The following is a 22,403-nucleotide window of genomic DNA, read 5'->3' as shown; positions in this document are numbered from 1 at the left end:
ATTTGTTGCATGAATTGATAATAGTAATTTGCTCAAGAGTAAAGAACAACTGAATTGCTTACATAAAAGTTGGGATTTCTTTTTCTCTTCTCATTTCATTTTATGTTTCATTTTCTTCACCCTTCCTTTTCAGTTCATTTATTAGAACTTTAAATGATTACTTCAGAATATCTATAATTAATGTTGGGCTCTCAGGAAATATGAAATAAACAAGTAGACTAAAAACTCCCATATTTTAAAGTGTCCAGACATGTATATTTAGACATTTTAGGGTTACTGTGTCTTATGTCTTAAGCAGTATAGGGAAAGATTATATTTTATTATGAGCAGAGGTGACCTTCACCTTGACCCACCTAATCAAGATAGATTTCCAGGAAGAACTGAGATGTCAAGTAATTTTGGGAGAAAAAACACAGGCTGACCAGGGAAGTGAAGTGAGGTTATCTGGTGTATGAGAGAGTGTACTAGGCAATATGAAATCAGGAGGACATGTAAACAGTGGGCTGAGAAAAGGAGCCTGCTTAATTGAAGGAAAGGGTGTGGAGTGGAGAAGGGAAACAAAGGGCTTAATGTAAGCCCTGGCCGGTACTAGGAGTGAGCAAATTAAATCTTGACCACAGACTTCCTCTTTTCTAGATTCCAGTGACTCCTCCATGCCCACTGAATCAAAATACTGGCTTGAAAGATGATTGTTAAACACTTTCCCCAAACATTTATGCAATCACTGATTCTTAACCTTTGTTTCACCAGCCTTTAATCTACTTACGCAACTTTGCTTTTCTGAGTTTATTTTAAAATATGAAGCTTGTCATTTTCTTACAAGTTACGTTAAGTCCTCTGATTTTTGTCCTTGCAGATGTCAACTTTTAAAAATCAATTATGATCCTGTGCTCTTTAGACCTACTTTACCTGTGGTGTTTAATGAATGAGTGGAAGCAAGGGAGAATGTCATTTCCTGGGAAATATCTTACTTGAAATGACTAACCTACCATAGGGAAATGGTAACTCAAGCTGGTCCTGCTGCTAACAGAAGATGATCTATCTTTAATGGTAAAAAAGATTGATGGTATTAGAGTCTTTAATCACTCAATGTACTACATTTCAAAATTTTATTTATTTGAGACTATACTCATTGGAATAGTAATGTTAGATTTTAATGAGGTTTTAGGAGATCAGCCATACTTCAATATACAATTGATAGTATACTATTTAGTATAATCATTCATTCAGGAACCTGCAGGAATTGGCATTATTAGGAAAAGAATCATCAAAAAAGAGATTTCTCTTAATTTAACAAATGGGCCCCTCTGAAGAACACATTATTCAGGCATTACTTATTTACTTCTTACGAGGAAGGCACTTGTCTAAGTGCTCTGTGAGAGGCCAAGAAATATAAGGTTTGATTCCTGCCCTTGAGTTTTTAAATATATTAAAAATGAGTTATAAAGATCTACCCATTTACTTGTTTTCCAAATAATCATATGAAAAGTAAAATATTAATAACAATTTATAGAACAGTGAATAACAAAATAAAGTGTCACAAAGTTGTGTGTGATTAATTTCCAAATGAATGGTGCTACAGAAGTTCAGAGAACAGAGGTCTCTTCATGCTGGGATGGGCAGGAGAAGTGTTCTGGAGAGATGAGATTTGGTCTGGATCTGGAAAGTAGGAAGGGCCTGGTCAGACACTGAACTAAGAGGAGAACATTCTATTCTATACAGATGGGAGTGTATGAACAAAAATGTGAGGCTGAAAAAGTAAGGGATGTCTGATGGAGAATGAAGAGTCAGTCAGTTTGTTGAAAGTGGAGAGTTGGTGCAGAATAATAGGGACTAGGCTAGAATGTGAGGTGTCAGCCAGCCTACGCAAGACTTGTGAATGCCAAAGTGAAGAATATGGGCTTTATCCTTTTGGCAGTGCAGAGCCACTCAACACTTTCAAGCAGTAGAAAGATATTACTTAAGAAACTTCTGAATTCTGTTTTTCTTGAAAATATTTTCCCCATTAAGTGAACAATTATTAAGCAGTTTGTAAAGGAGGTTTTGAATTCTTTCACATATGTTGTCTTCTACTATCAGATGAGACATTTTTGATAAGTGTTAAAAACCAGAATAGCAGAGGATATATTATAATACTGTATTTAGTATTGTATCGCACTACTATATTATGTTTATATCATTCTATACTTATAAAAATATTGTACTGTGCCCAATAAATATACAGAAACCTCAAGGGCATTTTAGTTATTTCTAATGGAATGACCACAAAGGTTTGACCTAAGAGAAAATACTATATTTTAGAGCAAATACTATAGTTATGCCAATACTATACACAATGGTATAACAAATATACAAAATCAATAAGGATGTTTTCATTGTTTCCAATGCGTGACTATAAAGGTTCTCCATAGGTATAGATAGGGAAAATTGGGCCACAGTGTACAGTAACACTATTGGACTTTGGAATTAAGAGTGTGATTTAGATAGATTATTAGATATGTTGAAAGACATACCTCTTTATGTTTAGTTTTATTGTTTTTTTCTATGGTTAGATGTTCATATAATTATTTCTCTTATTAAATTATAGCAGTTTTGAGGACAGGGGCTATTTCATTATCTTAGCATCTACTCTGTATCTTACAGATTGTGAGATACATTATAAAATATGGTAGAGTTGATTGTGGACTGTGTGGATGGAAGAATGCAAAACAACCACAAGTTTTATCTATAGGCTATTTGAGTGAATTTTTGGCCTTTATTACTTCATTGATTCAACATATTGATTTAGTACAAAGCACCTAGTGATATGTAGGCCATTAAGGCACTAAGAGGAAGCACAGGGCAGGATAAGGAGTGCTTATGGGTTCAGTCTGTTTAAAGCATAAGGGGTCCAAGCAGCAGCAATGAGACTGGACAGGCAGTTATGAGTGGATTTTGGCATGTAATAGGCTTTCAGTAAATATTTGTTGAATCCATTAATTAAATGCATAGTAGTAAGAATATATAATGAGAAGATAAGGAAAGACAAAGTAGAAACAAAAGCTCTACTATTAAAGAAATAAAGGATCAGTAGGAAAATAATTTAAAATCATCAGTAAGCAGCAAGAAATCTAAAACAGTGTTGAGATGCTTATTTATTTATATTACATGTAACAAGAAAGAAAATGGCAAAATTCAAAGGAGGAGACAGTTTCAAGAGGAAAGGGCTGGCCAGTGAAATAAAATTTCCAAAGATGAATCTGAGGGTGAGACTAATGATTGGGAGATTACTAGTAACTTTGAGCAAGTTGTTTTAGTTAAGGGATAAGAATATGAAATCAAATTGCCAAGGGTTAGGGAGTGAGCAGGTAAAGAAACAGTGGAGACCAGGACTAAAGAGAATTCTCCCAAGAACTTTTATGCTAAAGAGAAGCAATTAGGTTGCAGTTCCTTGAAAGGGGATTAGGAATTGGAAAGAGGCCCAGACAAGGAGGCAGGAGATTTGGGATCTGGTTCCACAGAGAACTCCAAAATGCCACTCTGCATCTCAATTTTCTTATTTGTCCATGAGAAAACTTTCTGCCCCATCTCAACTCCTGTTAACAAGGATCAAAGGGGCTAGCGGATATGTAGGTATAAGGACTTGTTGTCTCTTTGTAAGCATTCTAATGAAGTTCTAATCAAGAGAAATCTATGGAAGGATGTTTTATTTGAAACAAAATGGAGGTAAAATTTTACCTGAGTTTAATTAAGTCAGACTGGGTTTTTCCCTTACTCTATGGAAGGCTTTGCACTTACTCAACTACAGAATTTACTGAGGACAGATATGAAGAGCGCTCATATTTACCACTGACAGTTTGCTGAACTTGTCCATTCTTATTAATCATTGCTTTAAAGTAAGCAGGTGAGTAGTCTTAGGAAGCTGATATTCCCAGATGACCTAGCTTCAGAAGCAGTGGAGCCTGACGCTCTCCTGCTGCAGTCTGTCTCTATAGATGTGTGCGTTCATGTAGGTACGTGGATGTGGATGTGTATTTTTCTCCTGGGAACTAAAGAAGCAAATACTTTTTTTGTAAAACCACTACAAACTTTATCAGATTCTATCCTCTGAAAGCATGTAGGAATTATAAACAAAAGGAGGCTCTGATCCTTTACATTCTACATGGGAGGCTAATCATAGCTGCAGAATGAAGACTACACTTAGACAGTCTGATACAAAGGTGATTAGAACCTAATAAGCCTTGAAATAAATTGTTGAAATTTTTTGGTGCTAAAAGGTAAGTACTCAGTTACATATAGATAGAAAACCTACAGTGTGAATATTTAACCTCTGGCACAATTTTAAGATTCTTCATCTAAGGTTCACAGCAAAATTTTAATAGCCTAGCTCTGTTAGTGTGATTTTTCTTCTTGCTTTATAAATGTTAGCATTTTAGTCTGATTACAGTGGTTGACACTTGCTTACCTTCTATTTCAGAATTTTTAATATGTATTCTAATGGTTCCCTAGGCAATGTAAACAAATATCTAAGTCTGAAAACTAGAATTTGGTGGCTAAATAATCCAAGCCATCAATAATTTCTAGTGATTCTATTTGGTTCTTTTAAAAAAAATATCTTTTTTCATAGGGTCCTTTTCTCTTGTTAAAGTTTCTATTCCTTCTTTTGTCTCTTAATCATTTTAAACATAATGATTTTGTAGTCATTTTTCAGAATGTTCTCCCAGTTCACTAGGGGTTAATTCTCTCATTTGTCTTATTCATCACTATATTCCTCTAAATACGGTTTAAAGCACCATGCCATAAGATTTTATCTGTACTATTTTCATTGTCTTCAATGTTATTGTCTGAACAAAATTCTAACAAAAATTATTTTGTAATATTATTTATAATTTACTCTTGTAATTCATGAGCTATTCAGAAGTTTTATTTTAGTCTCCAAATATAGGACTTGGGTATTTTTAATCTTTTTATTGTTGGTTTCCAATTAAATTTCATTGAGTATAATCTGCATGATATAGATGGAAATTTCTTGAGATTTTAATTGTGAACTTATATATAGTCAGCTTCCATGAATATTCTACATGTACTGAAAAGAACATATATATTTATAGATGGATTAAGTCAGCTTTACTAATTTTTTGTTCAAATATTCCATACAGTTACTAATTTTTTTGTCTCCTTGGTCTATCAGTTTCTAAAAGCGATTATCAAAATCTCCCACTATGTTCATAATGCATAATCAAAACCAAAAGCTTCTGTGATGACTGCCCTTGTAATGTTCACCATGTAACTTATTCACTATGTACGAATTTGTTCTCCATGTAAGAACTTGTTCATTATGCTTCAGAAGATTGGAGACTGATGACAATTAGGCTTGGGGTGGATTAATGATTGTGCATTGAGCATTGACTCCCCTATACAGAATTTTATTGTGGTTAACAACCATTTGATCAATAAATATGAGAGATTCCCTCACAAAAAAAAAAAGTACACACTTCTAATTGTAAAATAAATAAGTAACCGGGATGTAATGTATAGGATAAGGAATATAGTCAAAATATTGTAACAACTTGGTATGGTGATAGCTGGTACCTCGAATTATCATGTATATAAATGTTGAATCGCTGTGTTGTACACCTGAAACTAATGTAATACTGTGTGTCAACTACCCTTCAATAAAAAATACTTATCTAAAAAAAAAAAATCTCCCACTATGATTGAGGATTTGTCAAATTTGTCTTACAAATTTTTGCTTTATAGATTTCAAGGTTATGTAGTTAGATGCATTTAAGCTTTATCTTATTTTACTATTCTTATCTAGTGTCATTCTGTAGGTCTATTATTGTTTTATGCCTTAAATTCTGTTTTTGTCTGATGTGAACATTGCTATGGAGCTTTCTTGCAACAGGAGTCTGTGATATATTTCTTTCCATTCCCTTACAAACATTTCTGTGTGTCTTTGTTTCAGGAATATCTTCTCAAAGAAGTATGTTGCTAGATTAAAAAAAATCAAATGTGATAATTTCTGTCTTTTAAGATTAACCAATTACTTGTTGTAATTAGTTTTATATTTGGGCTTATTTTTATCGTATTTTTCCCTCCACTCCTTTTATTTCTTCCTGCCTTCTTTTGGATTTAAAATTTTTTCTATGATCATCTTTTATTTCCCTTCTGATGCTTTGAGAACCCCAAGATTGAATCCCTTTTATTTAATACTTATTCTGAAATTTTAACATATACTTCAAGGGCTTCAGAGACTATAGTTACTCAAAGACTATTTCTCTCCTCCCTGCTTCTGAACAAGACAACACTTAACATGCTTTCTCTACCCTGCATCTCCATCTTGTCCTAGCTAAATATTTTATTGTTAGCTAAATTTAGTTATTGCCTATTGTAAGATTTAAAAAAACACCTCATTTAAAAATAAGAGTTTGTGAAAGCTACTGACATAGTTTACCTACTTCTATGTTTACTATTGTTTCTCATATTCTCTACTTTTTCTCTGTGTTCACTTTTCTTCTGGGTAAAGTACCCAGTAAGGGGCAGAGCTGGAATTAAAAGCAATGTGTGCTTGCCTCCAAAGTCCTTGCTCTCAACTACACCATATGATGGTCACAACAATGTATTCTGTGTATATGGGGTAGAGGGTGGAGGCAGCAGGTAAGAGGCAGATGGAAAGGAAGTGGGGAAGTGGAGGATGGCTTGGGAGAAGGTGCCATGATAGTTTTGACGCTATTTGCTGAAAGAATTATTCCTGTATCAGAAAGCAAAAACAATAAGCTCATGAAACAGGAATACAGTATATATAGATAAGACACAAATAAACATGAGGGAATTAAGGGTATAGTAGAAGTCAAGAAAGGGAACTTGGGCCAGAAAGGAAAGGAACAGCTGCACCCTGGAAGGCCTGTGCAAGAATGGCAGCAGGGTTCCTAGTACCTATGTACAGCACCTGCCCCATAACAGGTGCTCAAGAATATTTATGGAATGAGACAAATGAAAGTAAGGAAGAAAGGAAGGATGGAAGTGGGAAAGGGGAGAGTGGAGAATAAAAGAATGAGGACAGGAAGAAGGTAACAAGAAGTAGGAAGAAAATGAAAGGAAAGGAAATAAGAGAAGGGGTAAAAGAAAGTAAATGAAAAGAAGGATCTCATTTTTAAAAATGTATATGCATTTGTATATTTGTAAATGGGCAAAGAAAAAAAAGACTCATATCAAACTGTTAACTGTGTTTACTTAGGGTAGAGGGTGACTGACTACCACTTAGTTTTATGCAAATCAGCAGTAAGGTTTTTCCTTTGAGCATGTATCATTTGTAAATAAAGATTTAAAAGTAAGACTTAGCAATAGCAAGGGAAAGGAACAGAGAAGTATAAAGTCACCTGATGTGGCTTGTTGTGAAGTACACTCAGGTGAGCCCTTCGTCACTGCCTCTTGACTCCTTTGGTTGACCTCCAGAGGCACAGACCACTTTTCCTGCCATCTCAAGCCCACTATTCTCTTCAAAGTCCAGGTTGAAGAAGGAGAGAAGTCCCACAAATGGGCTTCTTCTCCTCTTACAGCCACCTGTCAAACTGCAGGTGGCCCTGGAATTGCTTGGCCCTGCATTCTCCCAGAATGCCTGGCTCCCTTTAAGATTCAATCCCTCACATGTAAATCTTCCACTTCAGCCTCAAAAGAACAACCAATCAGAATATTATAAGCCTAGTAGCTATACAAGAAAGACACATATTTACAATATCAAAAAAGATTTTTCCTTCACAGAGTTCAGCTCATGAAAATAGAGAAAATGCTTCCCTCCCTTTGTCTTTCATGGTTTTCTCATTTCTCAAAGACTGAGAGAACTTCAATTCCTTGAAGGAAATAGTGACAAAGTCCAGCTGTTATCTTATGACCTAGGACCATTTTATATAATCCTAGTTTTATGTATGTAAGAAAATCTATGTTGTGTCCATAAAAATAAACTATTATATGGAGAATAGATTATGGGTTTTTATAAGTCAAAAGATACCAGTAAAAGGGTGATAAACCAAAAGCTATTTGCTACATCCCTACACCAAGTTTTCTCAACCTCAGCACTACTGACATTTTGGGCCAGATAAGTCTTTGTTGTGGGGGCTGTCCTGGGCATTGTGAGACTTCAGCAGCATCCTCAGCACTACCCACTAAATGCCTGGTGTGCGAGCGTGCACACACACACACACACACACACACACACACACACACACACACACACACCTGTGGTTATCAAAACTGTCTCCAGGCATTAAATCCTGCGGGCCAAAATCTTCCCTAGTTGAGAACTACTGATGTAGATTTAAGTTGCAAAAATGGGTTAGTTTATCTCTCTACAAATGCAAATATATGTTTTCCATGCACACAGATATTTTGGGTTTTAGTATGTGTTAAACCATCTCTTGTAATGAAAAGAATTCATTTGTAGTGCCAGTGGCGAAGTAGAGAAAAAGGTACATGACAAGCACAATTATATTTCAAAGCTTCATGCCATGTCATGAAACAGGCAAAATAAGACACTAACATCACATTTATATTCAGCAAAGACAAGAATATAAACAATTAATGTGTGCAGTGGCATGATATTCTCCTCCTATTCTATAACTTTCATATAACCCTCTCAGCAGAGTTCAAAGCTGATGCCATCCAAAAAATTGACTCTAATGTAATTAACTACTTGGGGAAAATATTTATCATAGCATATGTTAGGACACCATACCACCACACCTAACAACTTTATAATTCAGCACCATAGTTTAAGAAAAAAGAATGCCAGCAGGCTGCCTGGACTAATATTTAAAATGTTTAATATACACGGTTCTATGAAAGTTAACTGGCATCCTTTCATTGCACTCTAAAGAATGTGAAAGATTCTTTGGTGAAATCAGGACCCACCATTACTCAGAATGATGCTAAAACCAGAGACTCCAAGGTTCTCTACAATCTTGACATGAACTTGGTAATATGAATGAGAATTATTCAGCAAGAAAATAAAGCTCTGTATTTTGGAGGGTTGTAACCACTAACTGATTAAGTTACAGCATTCCTGTCCACTTCCTGGAGATTGCTTCAAATTTAACTACCCAAAGACTGTTCTTTTTTATGTATACATAACAGTTTCATTGAAAAAATTTACAGCTGCATTTTACCTCATATTCCATTTTAGATGCAGGTAGTTGGACTGAATGAATTTAAAATGTAATTGAATGACCAAAGAATAAAAACCTCCTTTTCTGGCTTGGAATAGTTTAATCTGTCATTGCAGTAAAAAAAAAAAAAGTGAGTTACATTTTTTAAAAAATAGGTAACAGCATTAGAAATCTGTCTTCCTGTTTTATGTTGCTCTCTTTCTCCAGTCTACTTGCCAGAAGAATTTCCAATTTCCCGGGAAGCTACAGATTTAATAGGCTAACAAGCAGTTACCATTCTTGTTACTGGACTGACTCTATTTCAGTCTGTATCTAAACAAATCTTATTGTTGTTTCTGCACTATTTTCTGATATTAAAGAAAAAAAAATCAAGTGACATGGTAGCTGGTAGAGAAGAGCAAGCTAGGTTGATTTCTGAGAAAGCAGCAATTTCTTAAGTATTATTTTCCCCTTTCAAGATTCAAAATCAAACAAATATACCCTCCTATATTTTTAATGAAAAAATGAACACTAACTTCTAAAATTTGTGCTAAGCCAAATGAACTCATTACTGTGTTCTGAAACAGCTTAGCACACTTTGATGAATATATTAGCTGTGGAAAAACAAACATGCTATAGTAATATCACAGTGTAAGCAAATCTGACTAGCCTATTGCTAATTAGTACTAAGACATAAAAGATGTCAGAGCATTAGAGTATTTGAAGAAAAGCCAAATGCCTCCAACACTCTCAATTCTTCTGTACATATGTATAAATCCCCTAATGTAAATAAATCTTACCAATTTATTCTTATTCTTTTGTGAAGTTAGTTAAAAATTAATGAATAAGAAATTAAAAAGAAACTACTGTAATAAAGTTAGAATATTCTACCTGAAAAACAATTACAATGAAACTATTTACACTCCCATCAAATTATAAACATTTTTCAAGGGATGCTCTGCAATACAATTTTTTAAACAACATTTTCTTATTATTATTCTTGTGACTTAAACACTGTAGGTTTATTTTACATTTAAAAATACACTTATTAGCATTAAGAGCCTTACTTTCTCAGAAAAAGAACTTTGTAATTGAAAGTAACATGTTGAATGCTTAGGAGAGCTTTTTTCTTCAAATACATTTGTAAACTTCATCTTTCAACTAAGAGGATTACTTCTCAGCTATATGTAATTGCCAGAAAGTTGTGTTGAAATGGTAGTATGAATTCCTTCTGGGAATTCCACCAGTCAGATTTTAGAGATACACAGTTCTCTGTACAGAACTGGACAAATACCAACAGTTTGTAAATGTGTTCACTGCTGTTCTAATGCTTCACCTCCTTTCAAAATTATATTCTTATTTTCCAGAAGGAAAGCCTTTAGCTTAATTCTTATCCTAAAAGAGAGATCATTATTTAAAGTAAAAAAAAGGTTACCTTCCTAGTTTTAGATATGCAATCAAACAAAGCCTCTAACTATAAGAGACAATGTTAGGTTTTTCACTAAGAAAAATTCCCTCTGTAGTGGCTGGCTCCAACTTAGCAAACTTGAACTGTGCAGATGTTGAAGCAGCTCTTGCTTACACTAGGGAAGAAAGGAGAATGAGACATCCCCCAGCTGCCTACACCAGCTTCCTTCCCAGGGGCGCAGCTGCAGGCTCTATCAAGCTCAATCACTTTGTAGCAACTGGGATCCCAGGCAGGGGCTAAGAGTCCCAAAGGAGCTTAGATTTTTTCCAGTACCACAGCAAGAAATAAGACTACTTAAAGAATAACCAGGTATTTTCAACAATTATGTGGCCTCAGGCCAAAGAAATAGGAACAAAAAAGAACATCTGTGGTGAGAGAAAATAAAATATGTTTCATGTTTTTAAGACTTCAAGCTAGTTGGAGATCCTCTTTGAATGTTTGTTATGAAAACAAGAGTATTTGATCTTTATACTTGACCAGTTTTTTTACTAGGGAATAGGGCAGGAGGGGGGTGCGTGACAAGAGGATGGTCAAGTTAAAGAAACACAGAACTTAATTAAGAGTCAGTTCAACAATTGTAATCTAACTCATTCACTGCAGGGTTTTAAAGGAATGAAATGCATATGACAGTAATATGTTTAAAGGTACTGCACTCTTCCATTTTACCTCAGTATACATTCTCACAAGCTCTTTTGAACATTTTAAAGATAGTGACTAAAAACAAGCAGCCAGAGAATATTCTTCCCTACCTGAAGATAACTGATGCTACGGCAGATGCCATTTCTTTAGGATAAATCAGAAAGGAAGGCGTTAAAAACATATAGTTCCATTAAAGTAAAAGAAATATATAATCATTATTCCCCACAAAATTATGCTTTTATACTAGTCATCTTCTAGGGTAGTAAAAGACAATATATGGTTGCATTTATTTAGTAGTTTCTGTAATATCTTGATTTTACAATACCATTACAATCATTAATTCTTACATGGTCAGAAAACCACTATTACACCTTCATATAAGCATTTGCAAGAATTTACCAGATACAATAATGAAAACAATAATACTGATACTACAATTTATTGTGGGCTTGCTATGATTCAAGCACTATGCTGAGAGCTTTAGTTACATTGCCTCATTTACACCCTCTCCATATATTATCCCCATTTTATAGGTGAAGAAATTGACTTTTAAGGTCACTGAGCTAATAAATGGGAATAGCCAGAATTTAAACTTTTTGACTCCAAATTTCATGTGCTAGTTATTATGCTCTATTTACTTCATTAGAAATGACATTTATACATTAATTTGGAACACTTTAAGTATTTTTGAAATAAATTTTTAAGGTTTATACTATGTTATCAGATTGTTCTACTCAGAGAAAAATAGCCTTTCTATATGAGATGTTAGTTATATCTCACTTACATTGCTTATAATCCTTTTTTGTTCTCTACTGATTTTTTTAATAGCCAGAAAAGACTAATTTCAGGCTAGGGTATTAGTAATGCAATAATTCCATGAATGTTTTCATATTCTAAGTATCTTAAGTTTCAGATGCGTATTTTTCTATTTTAGGTTGACCCTCAAAACTACAAGTCAAATAGCTTTTAGATAATTAATTTTAGGTTACAGAACAGACACTGAGGCATACAAACACCAAACCATGTCTGGAAATGTAGAATAAGAAGACTTATTCATATTGATGATACAATATCAAGTAAGAAAACATCAAGCCTCAAAAGGCCTTTGTTTACAGTTCAACAATATTCCTTCAAAACAATGCAATATACTACAGCAAGAAGGAATATATGAGGCAGAAGTTGTTGACATATGGGGTGTGCACAGAACTTCTGGTTAATGGAAGTTCCAAGATGTATAAATAAAAAATGATGTGTGAATTGGTGGAAAAAACTGTAAGGCAAGTCAATTTTTTAATTAAAAAATTATGTAGCATAAACAATGCTAATGAGCCAAAAGTCCCATGGGGTTAGGACTGTATCTGTTTCATTTTAACATTCCACTCACTTTTCATAAGTGTATATCCACTCACTTGAAACACCTCAAGCAGAACCCTTTTCATAAAAGAAAGTTTTGAAGATTTCTTTGTCCTTGTTCTTAACAGCTCACTATTTTCTACTCAAGTTGCCAACTTAGTGATATATGACATTTTTACAAAGCCCTAAAATCCTTAAATGAATCACCAGATAATAAATACCTGGCAGTTCTTCATAAATTTCATCATCAATTGGTTGACTGCTTGCTGATGGACTGCTGATTGGTAGAGGATGATCAACATCATCATATAATTCTCCTCTTTCATCATCATCCTCAGGAATAACATCAGATCCCATATCTATAAGACATGTTTCATATAGTGAATTTTTAAAAAATGCGAAAGAGATTTTCAAAACCTTATTTCCTATATTAAAGGAGTCCTACAGAGTCACAACATTGTTAAAGGCTATATCCTTAAAACATTTTTAAAAACTGATTGTTACATAAATATGTCAATTTCAAAGTTGCCAGCTGGTACTTACAGAAGAGACACTTTTACAATCTGAAGGGAATGGTCTATTAATACCAGTCATGTTCCCTTGGTCATTCTCACAGAAGTCAAGAAGCTTTTGTAAATAAAAATCTAAATCATGCAGTTACATTCAGTATTTAAAGACTGTAATAATTTGTTCAGTGGGTTGCTCTTACCTTGTAATACAAATCTCAGTTGCTGTACCCATTCTTCAGCATCTTTGGGAGAAGCTGCTGTGAACTAATAAAAAACAAGCAATAACAAGAAAAATCACCACAGCAGAAATGAAAGGTATGTCACATTCTTATCATTTCTTTAAGACCATTAGTAATTCTTTTCATGTCTAGTACTACTTTTCTTGCAAGGATGCTTCTTATAATGTACAGCTAATTTTGACAAAGTTACGTAATTGAAGCAGAGGATGATGGATTTGAAACTCTGATCAGCAGCTGGCAGCTGTGCAGGAAAAAAAGCTGCTTCTCTTCATCAATGTCAAAGACAGAACTGATGAACAAAATTTGCCCTTGACAATTAGAAGACACCCATGAATTTCTTTAGACTGCTGGGTACAGATTTCTTAAAAATGTTCTTGTCAGATTCCAACACACTACCTGACAACTTAATTAACTGCCTTTCAACTGCAATCTCAGATATTTAAAACTTATTAAATATACATTCCATGTTGATGTTAGTTGATAGCTCTTGAACTGCAGAGCTGATATGTGCTCATACCTTCATTTTCTCCTACAACTCTAAGCAATAAAATATGCATTAACACTTTGATATTTTCCTTTTGATAATTTTACTCTTTCTGCTAAGTAATTCTTCTAAAAAATTGCACAGTTCTATTAAAATAGATAAAAGATGTAGCACGAGGTAATTGATAAGTCATTTTCACTTGTTCTCTTCGAAGCAGATAACACTTCAACTGATCTGAAGTGTTTTTTTAATGTATTTCCTCCTATATGAATGTTCAGTGTACAAAAAATGTATTTTTTATTATTTCTAACATGTCATGGAGTTGTTTTAACAAAATATTAATGTCTTTATAAATGAAATCAGAACATTTCATCAACTTAATTTCAAAACAACATACAAACTCCAACCTGATAGATACGTTTATCAGGAGCACAGATTTCAAAACAGCAGTCTTTCTTTCCATCCTTCCTGAGAGTGTTATTCATTCTGACATTGTAGCCCTCTAGTGCAAATTCGCCTTTCTGTTGTTTGTCTGTTGAAGATAAAAAGAAAGTTAGAATTCCATTTAGCCCAATTGATTATCTTTTATTTAGATACTCTTTGTCAATTCTTGGAAAGAGTATTTTTTGGTCACATTGCTTTGAAAGTACAATGCTTAAATAATGTTTCTAGATATCATTTAAAAGCTAGAAGTATTTGGGATGGTTGGATTTAAAAAGAACATCTTAGGGAACCAGAGTTAGAGGTCTGCAGATAGTAGTCTTATTCAGAATGAAGTATGGAAATACAACTTCATGTAGGGGAAATCCAAGAAATGGAACTTAGAACTTGCTAGACAAGGTCACTACAAATTCTTGGCTCTTCCAGATTTTAGGGGTAAAACCTGGCTAGTTGAAAACTTGCTGGGTTTTATTTACCACTATCTTATCTCATCACTACCCTACCACCTCCAGCCCCCACAAAGCCTCTATAACACACATTTTCTTTTAAAAAATATCTACGAGTTGATACAAACCAAAATCCACATTTAAAAAGAAAAACAAACAAAAAATCCCCCTACTAATTATAAAAAGTTGTGGGGGAAAACAAAGAAAAGCAAGTATAGAAGCATTACTTATCAAACAAAACAAAAAAAGTAGGTTTCTTAACCAGTCAGTGAACAGTTAAACTGGCAAAGCACATTTGAACCCCATATAATAAAGACTCAAAAGAAGAGTCAAGTTCTAGTCAGATATTTTAAAGACAAATAAAGTAGGAATATGACAAAGGACTAAACACTCCACAAATGAAAATAAAATCAGTCAGCTTTCCTCCTTTACCCACTTTACACCATTTTGACAGAAGAGCTGTACAGCTATAGGTTTATTCCCTAGATTAAACACAATATTAAAATCATGAGCAAGGACAACTGTCTCTTTTACTAAGCTCAGGGGAAATACAGAAATGCTTCCACATTGTAGGGTGAAGGGCTTGCTCAGTGCAGTGTACTAAGGTAAAATATTTAACTCCTTTTCTTAAATATACTAATTCAATGCGTGAAGGGATATACATGTTTAAAAGGTCATCAAGATTGTATCTTGTTCAAAACAACAAATGAGAAAAAAATCTGCATTAGAAATTCCTGACTTAAATCTGGACATCCTAATTTACATCTCTTTGGATGACTGAAAAAACAACTTAAGATTAAAAAATTTGAAGTTTGCTTTGTGGAAAAAGTCTACAATGAACCCTATAAGGTTCAGAAAAACTACAAAAATTAGAGCAGTGTTTCCCAAAGTATATTTTATGGGGCATTAATAAGTTACTGCCTCACATAAGTTTCAGAAATGCTGAATTAAAAGTTTTAAAGAGGTTTTGTTAGCCCAGGCCTTCCTAAGGCACTTAAAATATTTACATATTGATTAAATTTCTATGAGAAAGATTTAGTATGAATATTTCCCAGAATCCTTTTTTTACAGAACATTTTATGGAACTGGCACTTCCAGGACATATTCTGCAAAATACCTAACTAGAAAAACGATACTGGAGGAAAAATACTAAAATAATAAATGGCTAAGCAAGTTAGTTCTTCTAAAATTCTCAAAGAAGACTGAGTCATTCACTCACTCATTCAACAGATTTATATTGAGCTCTTAAAACAAGTGAGGGAGCATTATAGGTATGGTGAGGCAAAAGCTACTAATCACCTTACTAGACTTTTCTCACCTTCCCCTAAAATACACACACACACATACACACACAATACAAATTTAAATGTTCCAGGAATATTGGTCAGTGATCCACTAGACTGCAAAAGGATTTAATTCACTACAAAACACGGCATTATCAGAGGCAAAATATCAAAGCCATACAGGACAATTTTGAGAGATTTCCTTAAACTCCCCAGGGAAAAACAGGATTTTTTTTTCAAGGACCAGATGGAGGAAAGTGGCTCCCTCACTGCATAAGGGCTTAATTGCTCCAATCATGTGGTTCATCTGACCTAAGCCCAGGCTTTCTACCTCCACTCTGGGTCTAAAATTCTTGGCAATGTGACATGAGTGGGTATAGAAATGCATAAGGAGTGGGAGTTTACATCTAGAGATGTAAAGTCAGCACTACATAAACTAAGTGTGGGAGAGCTGCAGGGAGCAGGATACTTTCTCGTGCTAGATTATCTAGGAATAAGACAGCTTGGCAGCCAAATTGGGTGACTCCCTCCTTAGACTAGTAGATCCGCTTTAGACAAAACCCCCAGAAATATGTTATGGGGCCATGTATCAGATCTTCTGTTAGAGTCTAAGAGGAAGACATGAGCAGCCTCTAATCAGATGCACCAGAGAGAAGCCACTAACCCAATCTAGAAGTAAGTATCCCAGAGTATAGAGATAAGGATAAGTAAGAAGGGAAAAGTCCAAGGATATGTAAAAGAGGAAAAGCAAACAAATGAAAACAGGTGCCATAAAAATATTACGTAATACAGGGGAAATAGATAGCTCCTGCAGGGCTGCTGGCCGCACCGCTTCTGTCCACTCGGCAGAGGGAAGTGTTTTCCCCAAAGGACATCAATGCAAGCCTGAATAAGAAAAACAATTTCTTCCTCCTAAGCCTTGGCATATCAGTTACACAGAAATACCACTTTGGGAAACAGCCTTCAGGAGAGCCTTGATGAGCTCATACAGTCTCAACAGATCACTCCCCAACCTGCCCTTCAAGTTCTACTTCAGTTTGATAAGGCTATAAACTCAGCATTGGCTCAAAGGGTCAGGAATAAAGTAAATTTCAAAGACTCTCTGAATACATACAGATTCTGCGATAATGTGTGGACTTTTGTATTGAATGATGTTGAATTCAGAGAGGTGACAGAACTTATTAAAGTGAACAAAGTAAAAATTGTAGCCTGTGATGGTAAAAATACTGGCTCCAGTACTACAGAATGAATAGAAAAAAAGCTTTTTTACGCCATCTTGTTATTATTCATCACTTTTTGAAAAGAAGCATAGAAGAGGCTTTTAAAATTTTTTTTAGCATTGCAGAAATGACTACATTGTGCTGTCAGAGAATTCCAGTAGAAAGAAGCTTATAACTTTGTAGCCTCTTACATTATCTTCACTGAACTGCATGAAGAAACAGAACTTTTTTTAATGAAAATCAAAAGTTGCCTTCCTGAGAACATTCTTTAATAAACTGATTTTAAAACTCAAAAAAAAATTATGGAATACAAAAGGAAAGCACTCAAGATGTAGAAAGCAAGAGCAAACTATGAGAAATGGAAAAAAACTTTGGACAGTTGTTTTGCATCTTTCATAAAGTAAAAAAAAAAACAAAAACCAGACTCGAAAAGAGATGAAAAATGAAAAATGGCTGAGAAAGGTAGATATTGGAATAGAACTGGAAAAATAAGGGGTAAATAAAAGGAAATAGAAAAATGCAGCAGCAAAAAAAATGCAATGAAGTGATAAAAAGCTGAAAATTTTAAACATTGTTGAAAAATCAGATCAGATATACCTTAAAAGTTTCTACCCCCACAGGTAGAAAAAAAGAATAATGAGGAAGAGGAGAAAAGGAAATATAATGGATATAGAAGACTGACAGAAATACAACATAAGAAAATGGGTATTCCAGAAGAAGAGTAACAAAATAGTGTCAATAATCAAAGGCAGAAGAAGAAACTCTCATTCCACCAAAGAAAGACCTAAGTCTTTCAAAAAATAAAACAGTATTTGAGTTTAAGCAAGTAAAAATAATAAAAAGAAACTAAAACCTAGACATACTCAGCTGATTGTTGAGTATTTAAGGATAAGTAATGTATAAACATTTGAGTCAAGGTAGAGGTATGGAACCAGAAAGGCTGAAGAGAATAGAAGGAAATCCATAAATCTTTCTCAATAGCTTTTGCAAATCCATAACCATATGGATTTTGCAAATCCATAGCTGTATTTCCAATTAGTCAATCTGGGATAGGAAGTTCAAGACATGAAATGGACAGACATGGTTGTGATAAGACTCTGCTCTTTTCCTTTCACATTAGCATCTTTTCTAGACAGAGAAAAACGAGACCTTAGCATTATATATTAATCCATAATTTCTGTGTAAGTTAGTTCCACAGTGCCTTCTAGGATAATTTCAAGGACGCCTGTTGACTTGACATGGGCAACATGCCAATCAAATAGGAAATAAGGTCATATAAGTTCATTTACCCAAAACTATAAAAAGATTAATACTATTTCATCTAAGTGAACTTCTGAAGCAGCAGAAGCTTATTATTGTGTGAAAAAACCCTTTAAAATATTAATCATTATAATGGCAATCTGAAATACATACTCCCCTGACTTCTCAAGAACTCTTTTAAACTCAATTTAACATTTTCTTGATGATGTAGTCATATTAATTTGAGTATTAGTTTTTATATTATAACACATTGAAGCCCTCTGGATTTTTGAGGTGTTTGTCTCTCTTACTAAATTTCCTTCAGCTTCTATTTCACACTTTAAACTTGCCTATAACATGCTGTTATAATTTAATGTCTATAGAACTGAAGGCTGCCAGGAGAAACTAGATAATGAAATCTATTAAATCAGTAACTTAATTTTCACAATTCTAATTCAGTAGGTTCAAGGTAAAAAGCAGTTTGATCACATAAAACAAAATGCATGAGGTAAATGATAGCTATTTCTGTCTATATTTACAGTGGCTTTTGGGTTTACATCTGTGTTCTGGGTTTTTTAAATGCCAAAAGAAAACTCACATTTACTGAGCTCCTACTATATGCCAGGAATTTAATATAGCTTATCTCATGCACAAGTTATAATAATTCTGAGAGACAAGGTATATCCCCAGCACTTGAGAAAACAAATTTAAAATAACCAATTGTGTGTACAGCCACACAACCAGTCAAGTGGTCAAAGCCAGGACCCTAATATAAGTCTGATTCCAAAGCTTGCTTTTCAACCATTTCACAGTGTCTCCTAGAAAGGAGTTTCTCAATGTATATTTCAAGACTCACCTATTTTACAATCATCTTGGATGCCTGTTAAAAATGCAGAAATGGCTACTACTCTGCCCTTGCTCTATAGGAATCCCTGGGGTAGGTCCAGGAAACCAGGAGGGGTAGAGGGGAAGCAGAACAAGCTTCCACCACAGAAGCTAGAGGGAAGTACATGTTCCCTGTTCCAGGTGAGTCAAAGCTCCAGCCTGAAACCCAAATTCAAATTAAGTAATAAAAAAAGAATCAGGGAGAGCTCAGAATTCATTCCTGTGGCAGTAGCCCTCGCCAACTGGTAGCTGTTCAGGGTGGTAACTCCACAAATCATGGCTTGGCAGGGCTGGCAGTGTGTCCCAATTAGACTCTTCCTGGAGGCAGGGGACTGGGCAAAAGTTCTAGCCACTTTACCTCCTTTAGTCCTCACCTGTTTTCTGAGTCTGGTTGTTTAGCCTTCCCATCAATCCTGCCTGAGAGCCAATATTTTCCCAAGAATTTCCTTTCTGCATAGTTAAACAAAGTTGGTTTCTGTTGTTTATACCAAGAATGCTAACTTGGTACAAACGGCTAGCAAACACATGCAATATGTTCAGAAATTTTTTATAACAGCTGCTGCTTATATATAAGAAGGCTTTTCCCCCTGAGTGACTAACTCATGTTTATTTCCATATTAATGCTCATTAGTAAGAAAGAGGAAAATATACCCATTATTACTAAATCCTCCCATTAAACTTTATCACACTGATTAGCAAGTTGTTCTAAACCCTCAGTTAAAGATAGATGAATATTTTCCTTGTTTATACAGCTCAGAGAAATATAGCTGTCAACGCTAATTCAACCACTTGAAATATACTTCTGGTGTTTTGAGTTGTACTGTGAGGAAATATATAATTATTACTATTTTAAGTGAAAAATACTATATATTGTAATATGTATATATATTTGTTACTTATGAGCCCCAAATGGTTCTGAATAATAAACGCAGGCAATTATAATGGGTCCAAAGGGAAGCACTTTAGTTAGAATTAAAAGTCTGGTTTATAAGGTCTAGTAGCAGGAAATTTTAGATATTTCCAAAACCATTTTTTTTCTTTAAAATAAAAGTACACGACAAACATAAAAATGAAATATTTTCTTTTTAAAGAGCCACTCATTTTCAACTATAGCTGTGAACTTGATTTAAAAACAATGTAGTACAAGGTAGCTGTGAATGGAGAATAAATAAATTACAGGCATTTTTGTAGAATGGGAAGTTAAAGCTCTGTTTCTTTTTTTTTTTTTTTTTGGCCACACCTATTGTTTTCCTCTACAACTGAAAATCAGGTAATATGATATAGTCTATGAGGCTACCATAATATATAGCTATTGTTAAGATGAATATTACACAGAAAATATCTTAATACCCTGTACATATTGTTCTCTTAGCACTTCCTGTGATAATTACAGAATAAATGACACCATCGCTACTCATGCAACATGACAGTAACTAAAAACATCTAAGAAAACCTGCAGCTCCTTCATGCTCCTACGGTGGTAAACATACTCTCTGGACTCTCAGCCACTCAGCTTTGGAGCACATCTTGCCTCCTCTCACCTCCTCCTGACAGCTGGCGATGTGATCTTTCTGACATTCAACCAGAGTTTGTCAGGCTATCTACTTACTTTCAATGCTTAGAAACATTAGCTGCCCAAGAAAGGCCAAACTCCTGATGAGGGCTTGTACAACTTGACCCCACCCCTTCCTGGCTCTCCAGAACCCTGCTCACCTGCTGCCTCAGGGAGCCAGCTCCTGCATATCACACTGCTTTACAGGTCCTCTGGGCCCACTCCTCTGAGCCAGAGTATTATACTGCTATGTGTTAATAATACCTGACACATCAATGTTCAAAGAAAAGACTACTGGTACAGATTTGTCTATTATAGATCGAGAGATAGCAGCATCTACACACATCTCTCTCTCTATATATAGCAGTGCACAGTTTGACTTAAAATACATTTACCTTCAATCTTTAATATGTATACAAATGTATAGATCTATTTTAAACCAAACTGTCTTATTTTATTGCAAACCAACATGATTCCCCATCATCAGACCCTTAATAAGACTTAGTTTATACCTGAATATATCTGCATGTTAACGAAATACTACTAAATATCAAATGTACATTTTAATTTCTCTGAACTATTACTTTAGGGTCTCGTAACTATAAAGGCAGAGAAGAAACACCTTTTATTTAATATTTATTGTGATAAACCTTAAAGTTAATGCTTGTATATCAAAGGCCCCAAAGTCCATAAAATTGCAATAACTTCTGATAAAAAGTAGAATTAGTTATTCCTATTTCTTAGGCAACAAAGATATTATCCTTCTTTACACAAACAAAATTATAACATTAAATTTAAAAATATCAGTATTCATTTAAACATTTGACATATATTCATGATATAATTATAAAATGCTAATACCTTGACCCAGGAATTTGCCTTTATCATCTGAATCAGGAAAAAAGGCAAACTTTTATGGCTCTTACCAAAGTTGATGTTACAAAACAACAGACCTTCCAATTATACAGACACTCTGTCACTTTAAAAATATTTTTTAAATACTAAAAGATAACTGTGATGCTACTTCAACACCAAAACACCCTCATACTTTTTATCCCAACTGAACAGATGTGTCCTACTTTTTCCTCTTTTTCCTACTAATGGTGAAGTTGTGGGGGAAGTGAGAGAGCAGAAAGGTTAGTTTCAATGAAAAACTTTATTTCTGTGTCAAACTGAAAATTTTCTTACTTTAAATTATCTCTATTAAACTAAATTTTCTAATGACTTTTTTGTTTTGTTTACTGTCCTATTTCTGTTTCCAAATTGTTATGTGCTTTGTTCACAATGAGATTAATTATCTCTGATTGTAAGCAATACTGTCCACCCCTGTCAGATACCTAGTTAAAACTTTAAAAAAAAATTATTATTATGCTTTTACATCCAGGAGCATGATATAGCTCTTCATTTATTCAACAAATTTCTTACTAATAAATTTATACCCCTTCACTCATTTCTCTCACCCCCATCTCCTGCTTCTAGCAACCACCAATTTGTTCTCTTTATCTATGAGCTTTATTTTTAAC

General features: G+C 34.3%; 1 protein-coding gene and 1 pseudogene across 3 annotated transcripts in view; one reads left to right on the top strand and one right to left on the bottom strand.

Annotated features, from left to right (window-relative positions):
* The window catches only part of SKAP2 (src kinase associated phosphoprotein 2), a 193,532-nt gene that overhangs the window by 38,688 nt on the left and 132,441 nt on the right, over positions 1–22,403 (bottom strand). For all 3 annotated transcript variants that reach the window (XM_037027407.2, XM_017670686.3, XM_073238680.1), the window contains 3 exons: positions 14,222–14,346; positions 13,292–13,355; positions 12,804–12,941 (listed from right to left, as the gene is read on the bottom strand). In XM_037027407.2, the coding sequence (XP_036883302.1) occupies positions 12,804–12,941; positions 13,292–13,355; positions 14,222–14,346 (327 nt within the window). The remainder of the gene's footprint in view (positions 1–12,803; positions 12,942–13,291; positions 13,356–14,221; positions 14,347–22,403) is intronic.
* LOC108403504 (transcription initiation factor IIA subunit 2 pseudogene) lies at positions 16,569–17,674 on the top strand (annotated as a pseudogene).

Source organism: Manis javanica, chromosome 6 (genome assembly GCF_040802235.1).
Source record: "Manis javanica isolate MJ-LG chromosome 6, MJ_LKY, whole genome shotgun sequence".
NCBI classification, from domain to species: domain Eukaryota; kingdom Metazoa; phylum Chordata; class Mammalia; order Pholidota; family Manidae; genus Manis; species Manis javanica.
This window is presented reverse-complemented; position numbering and strand designations above follow the sequence as displayed.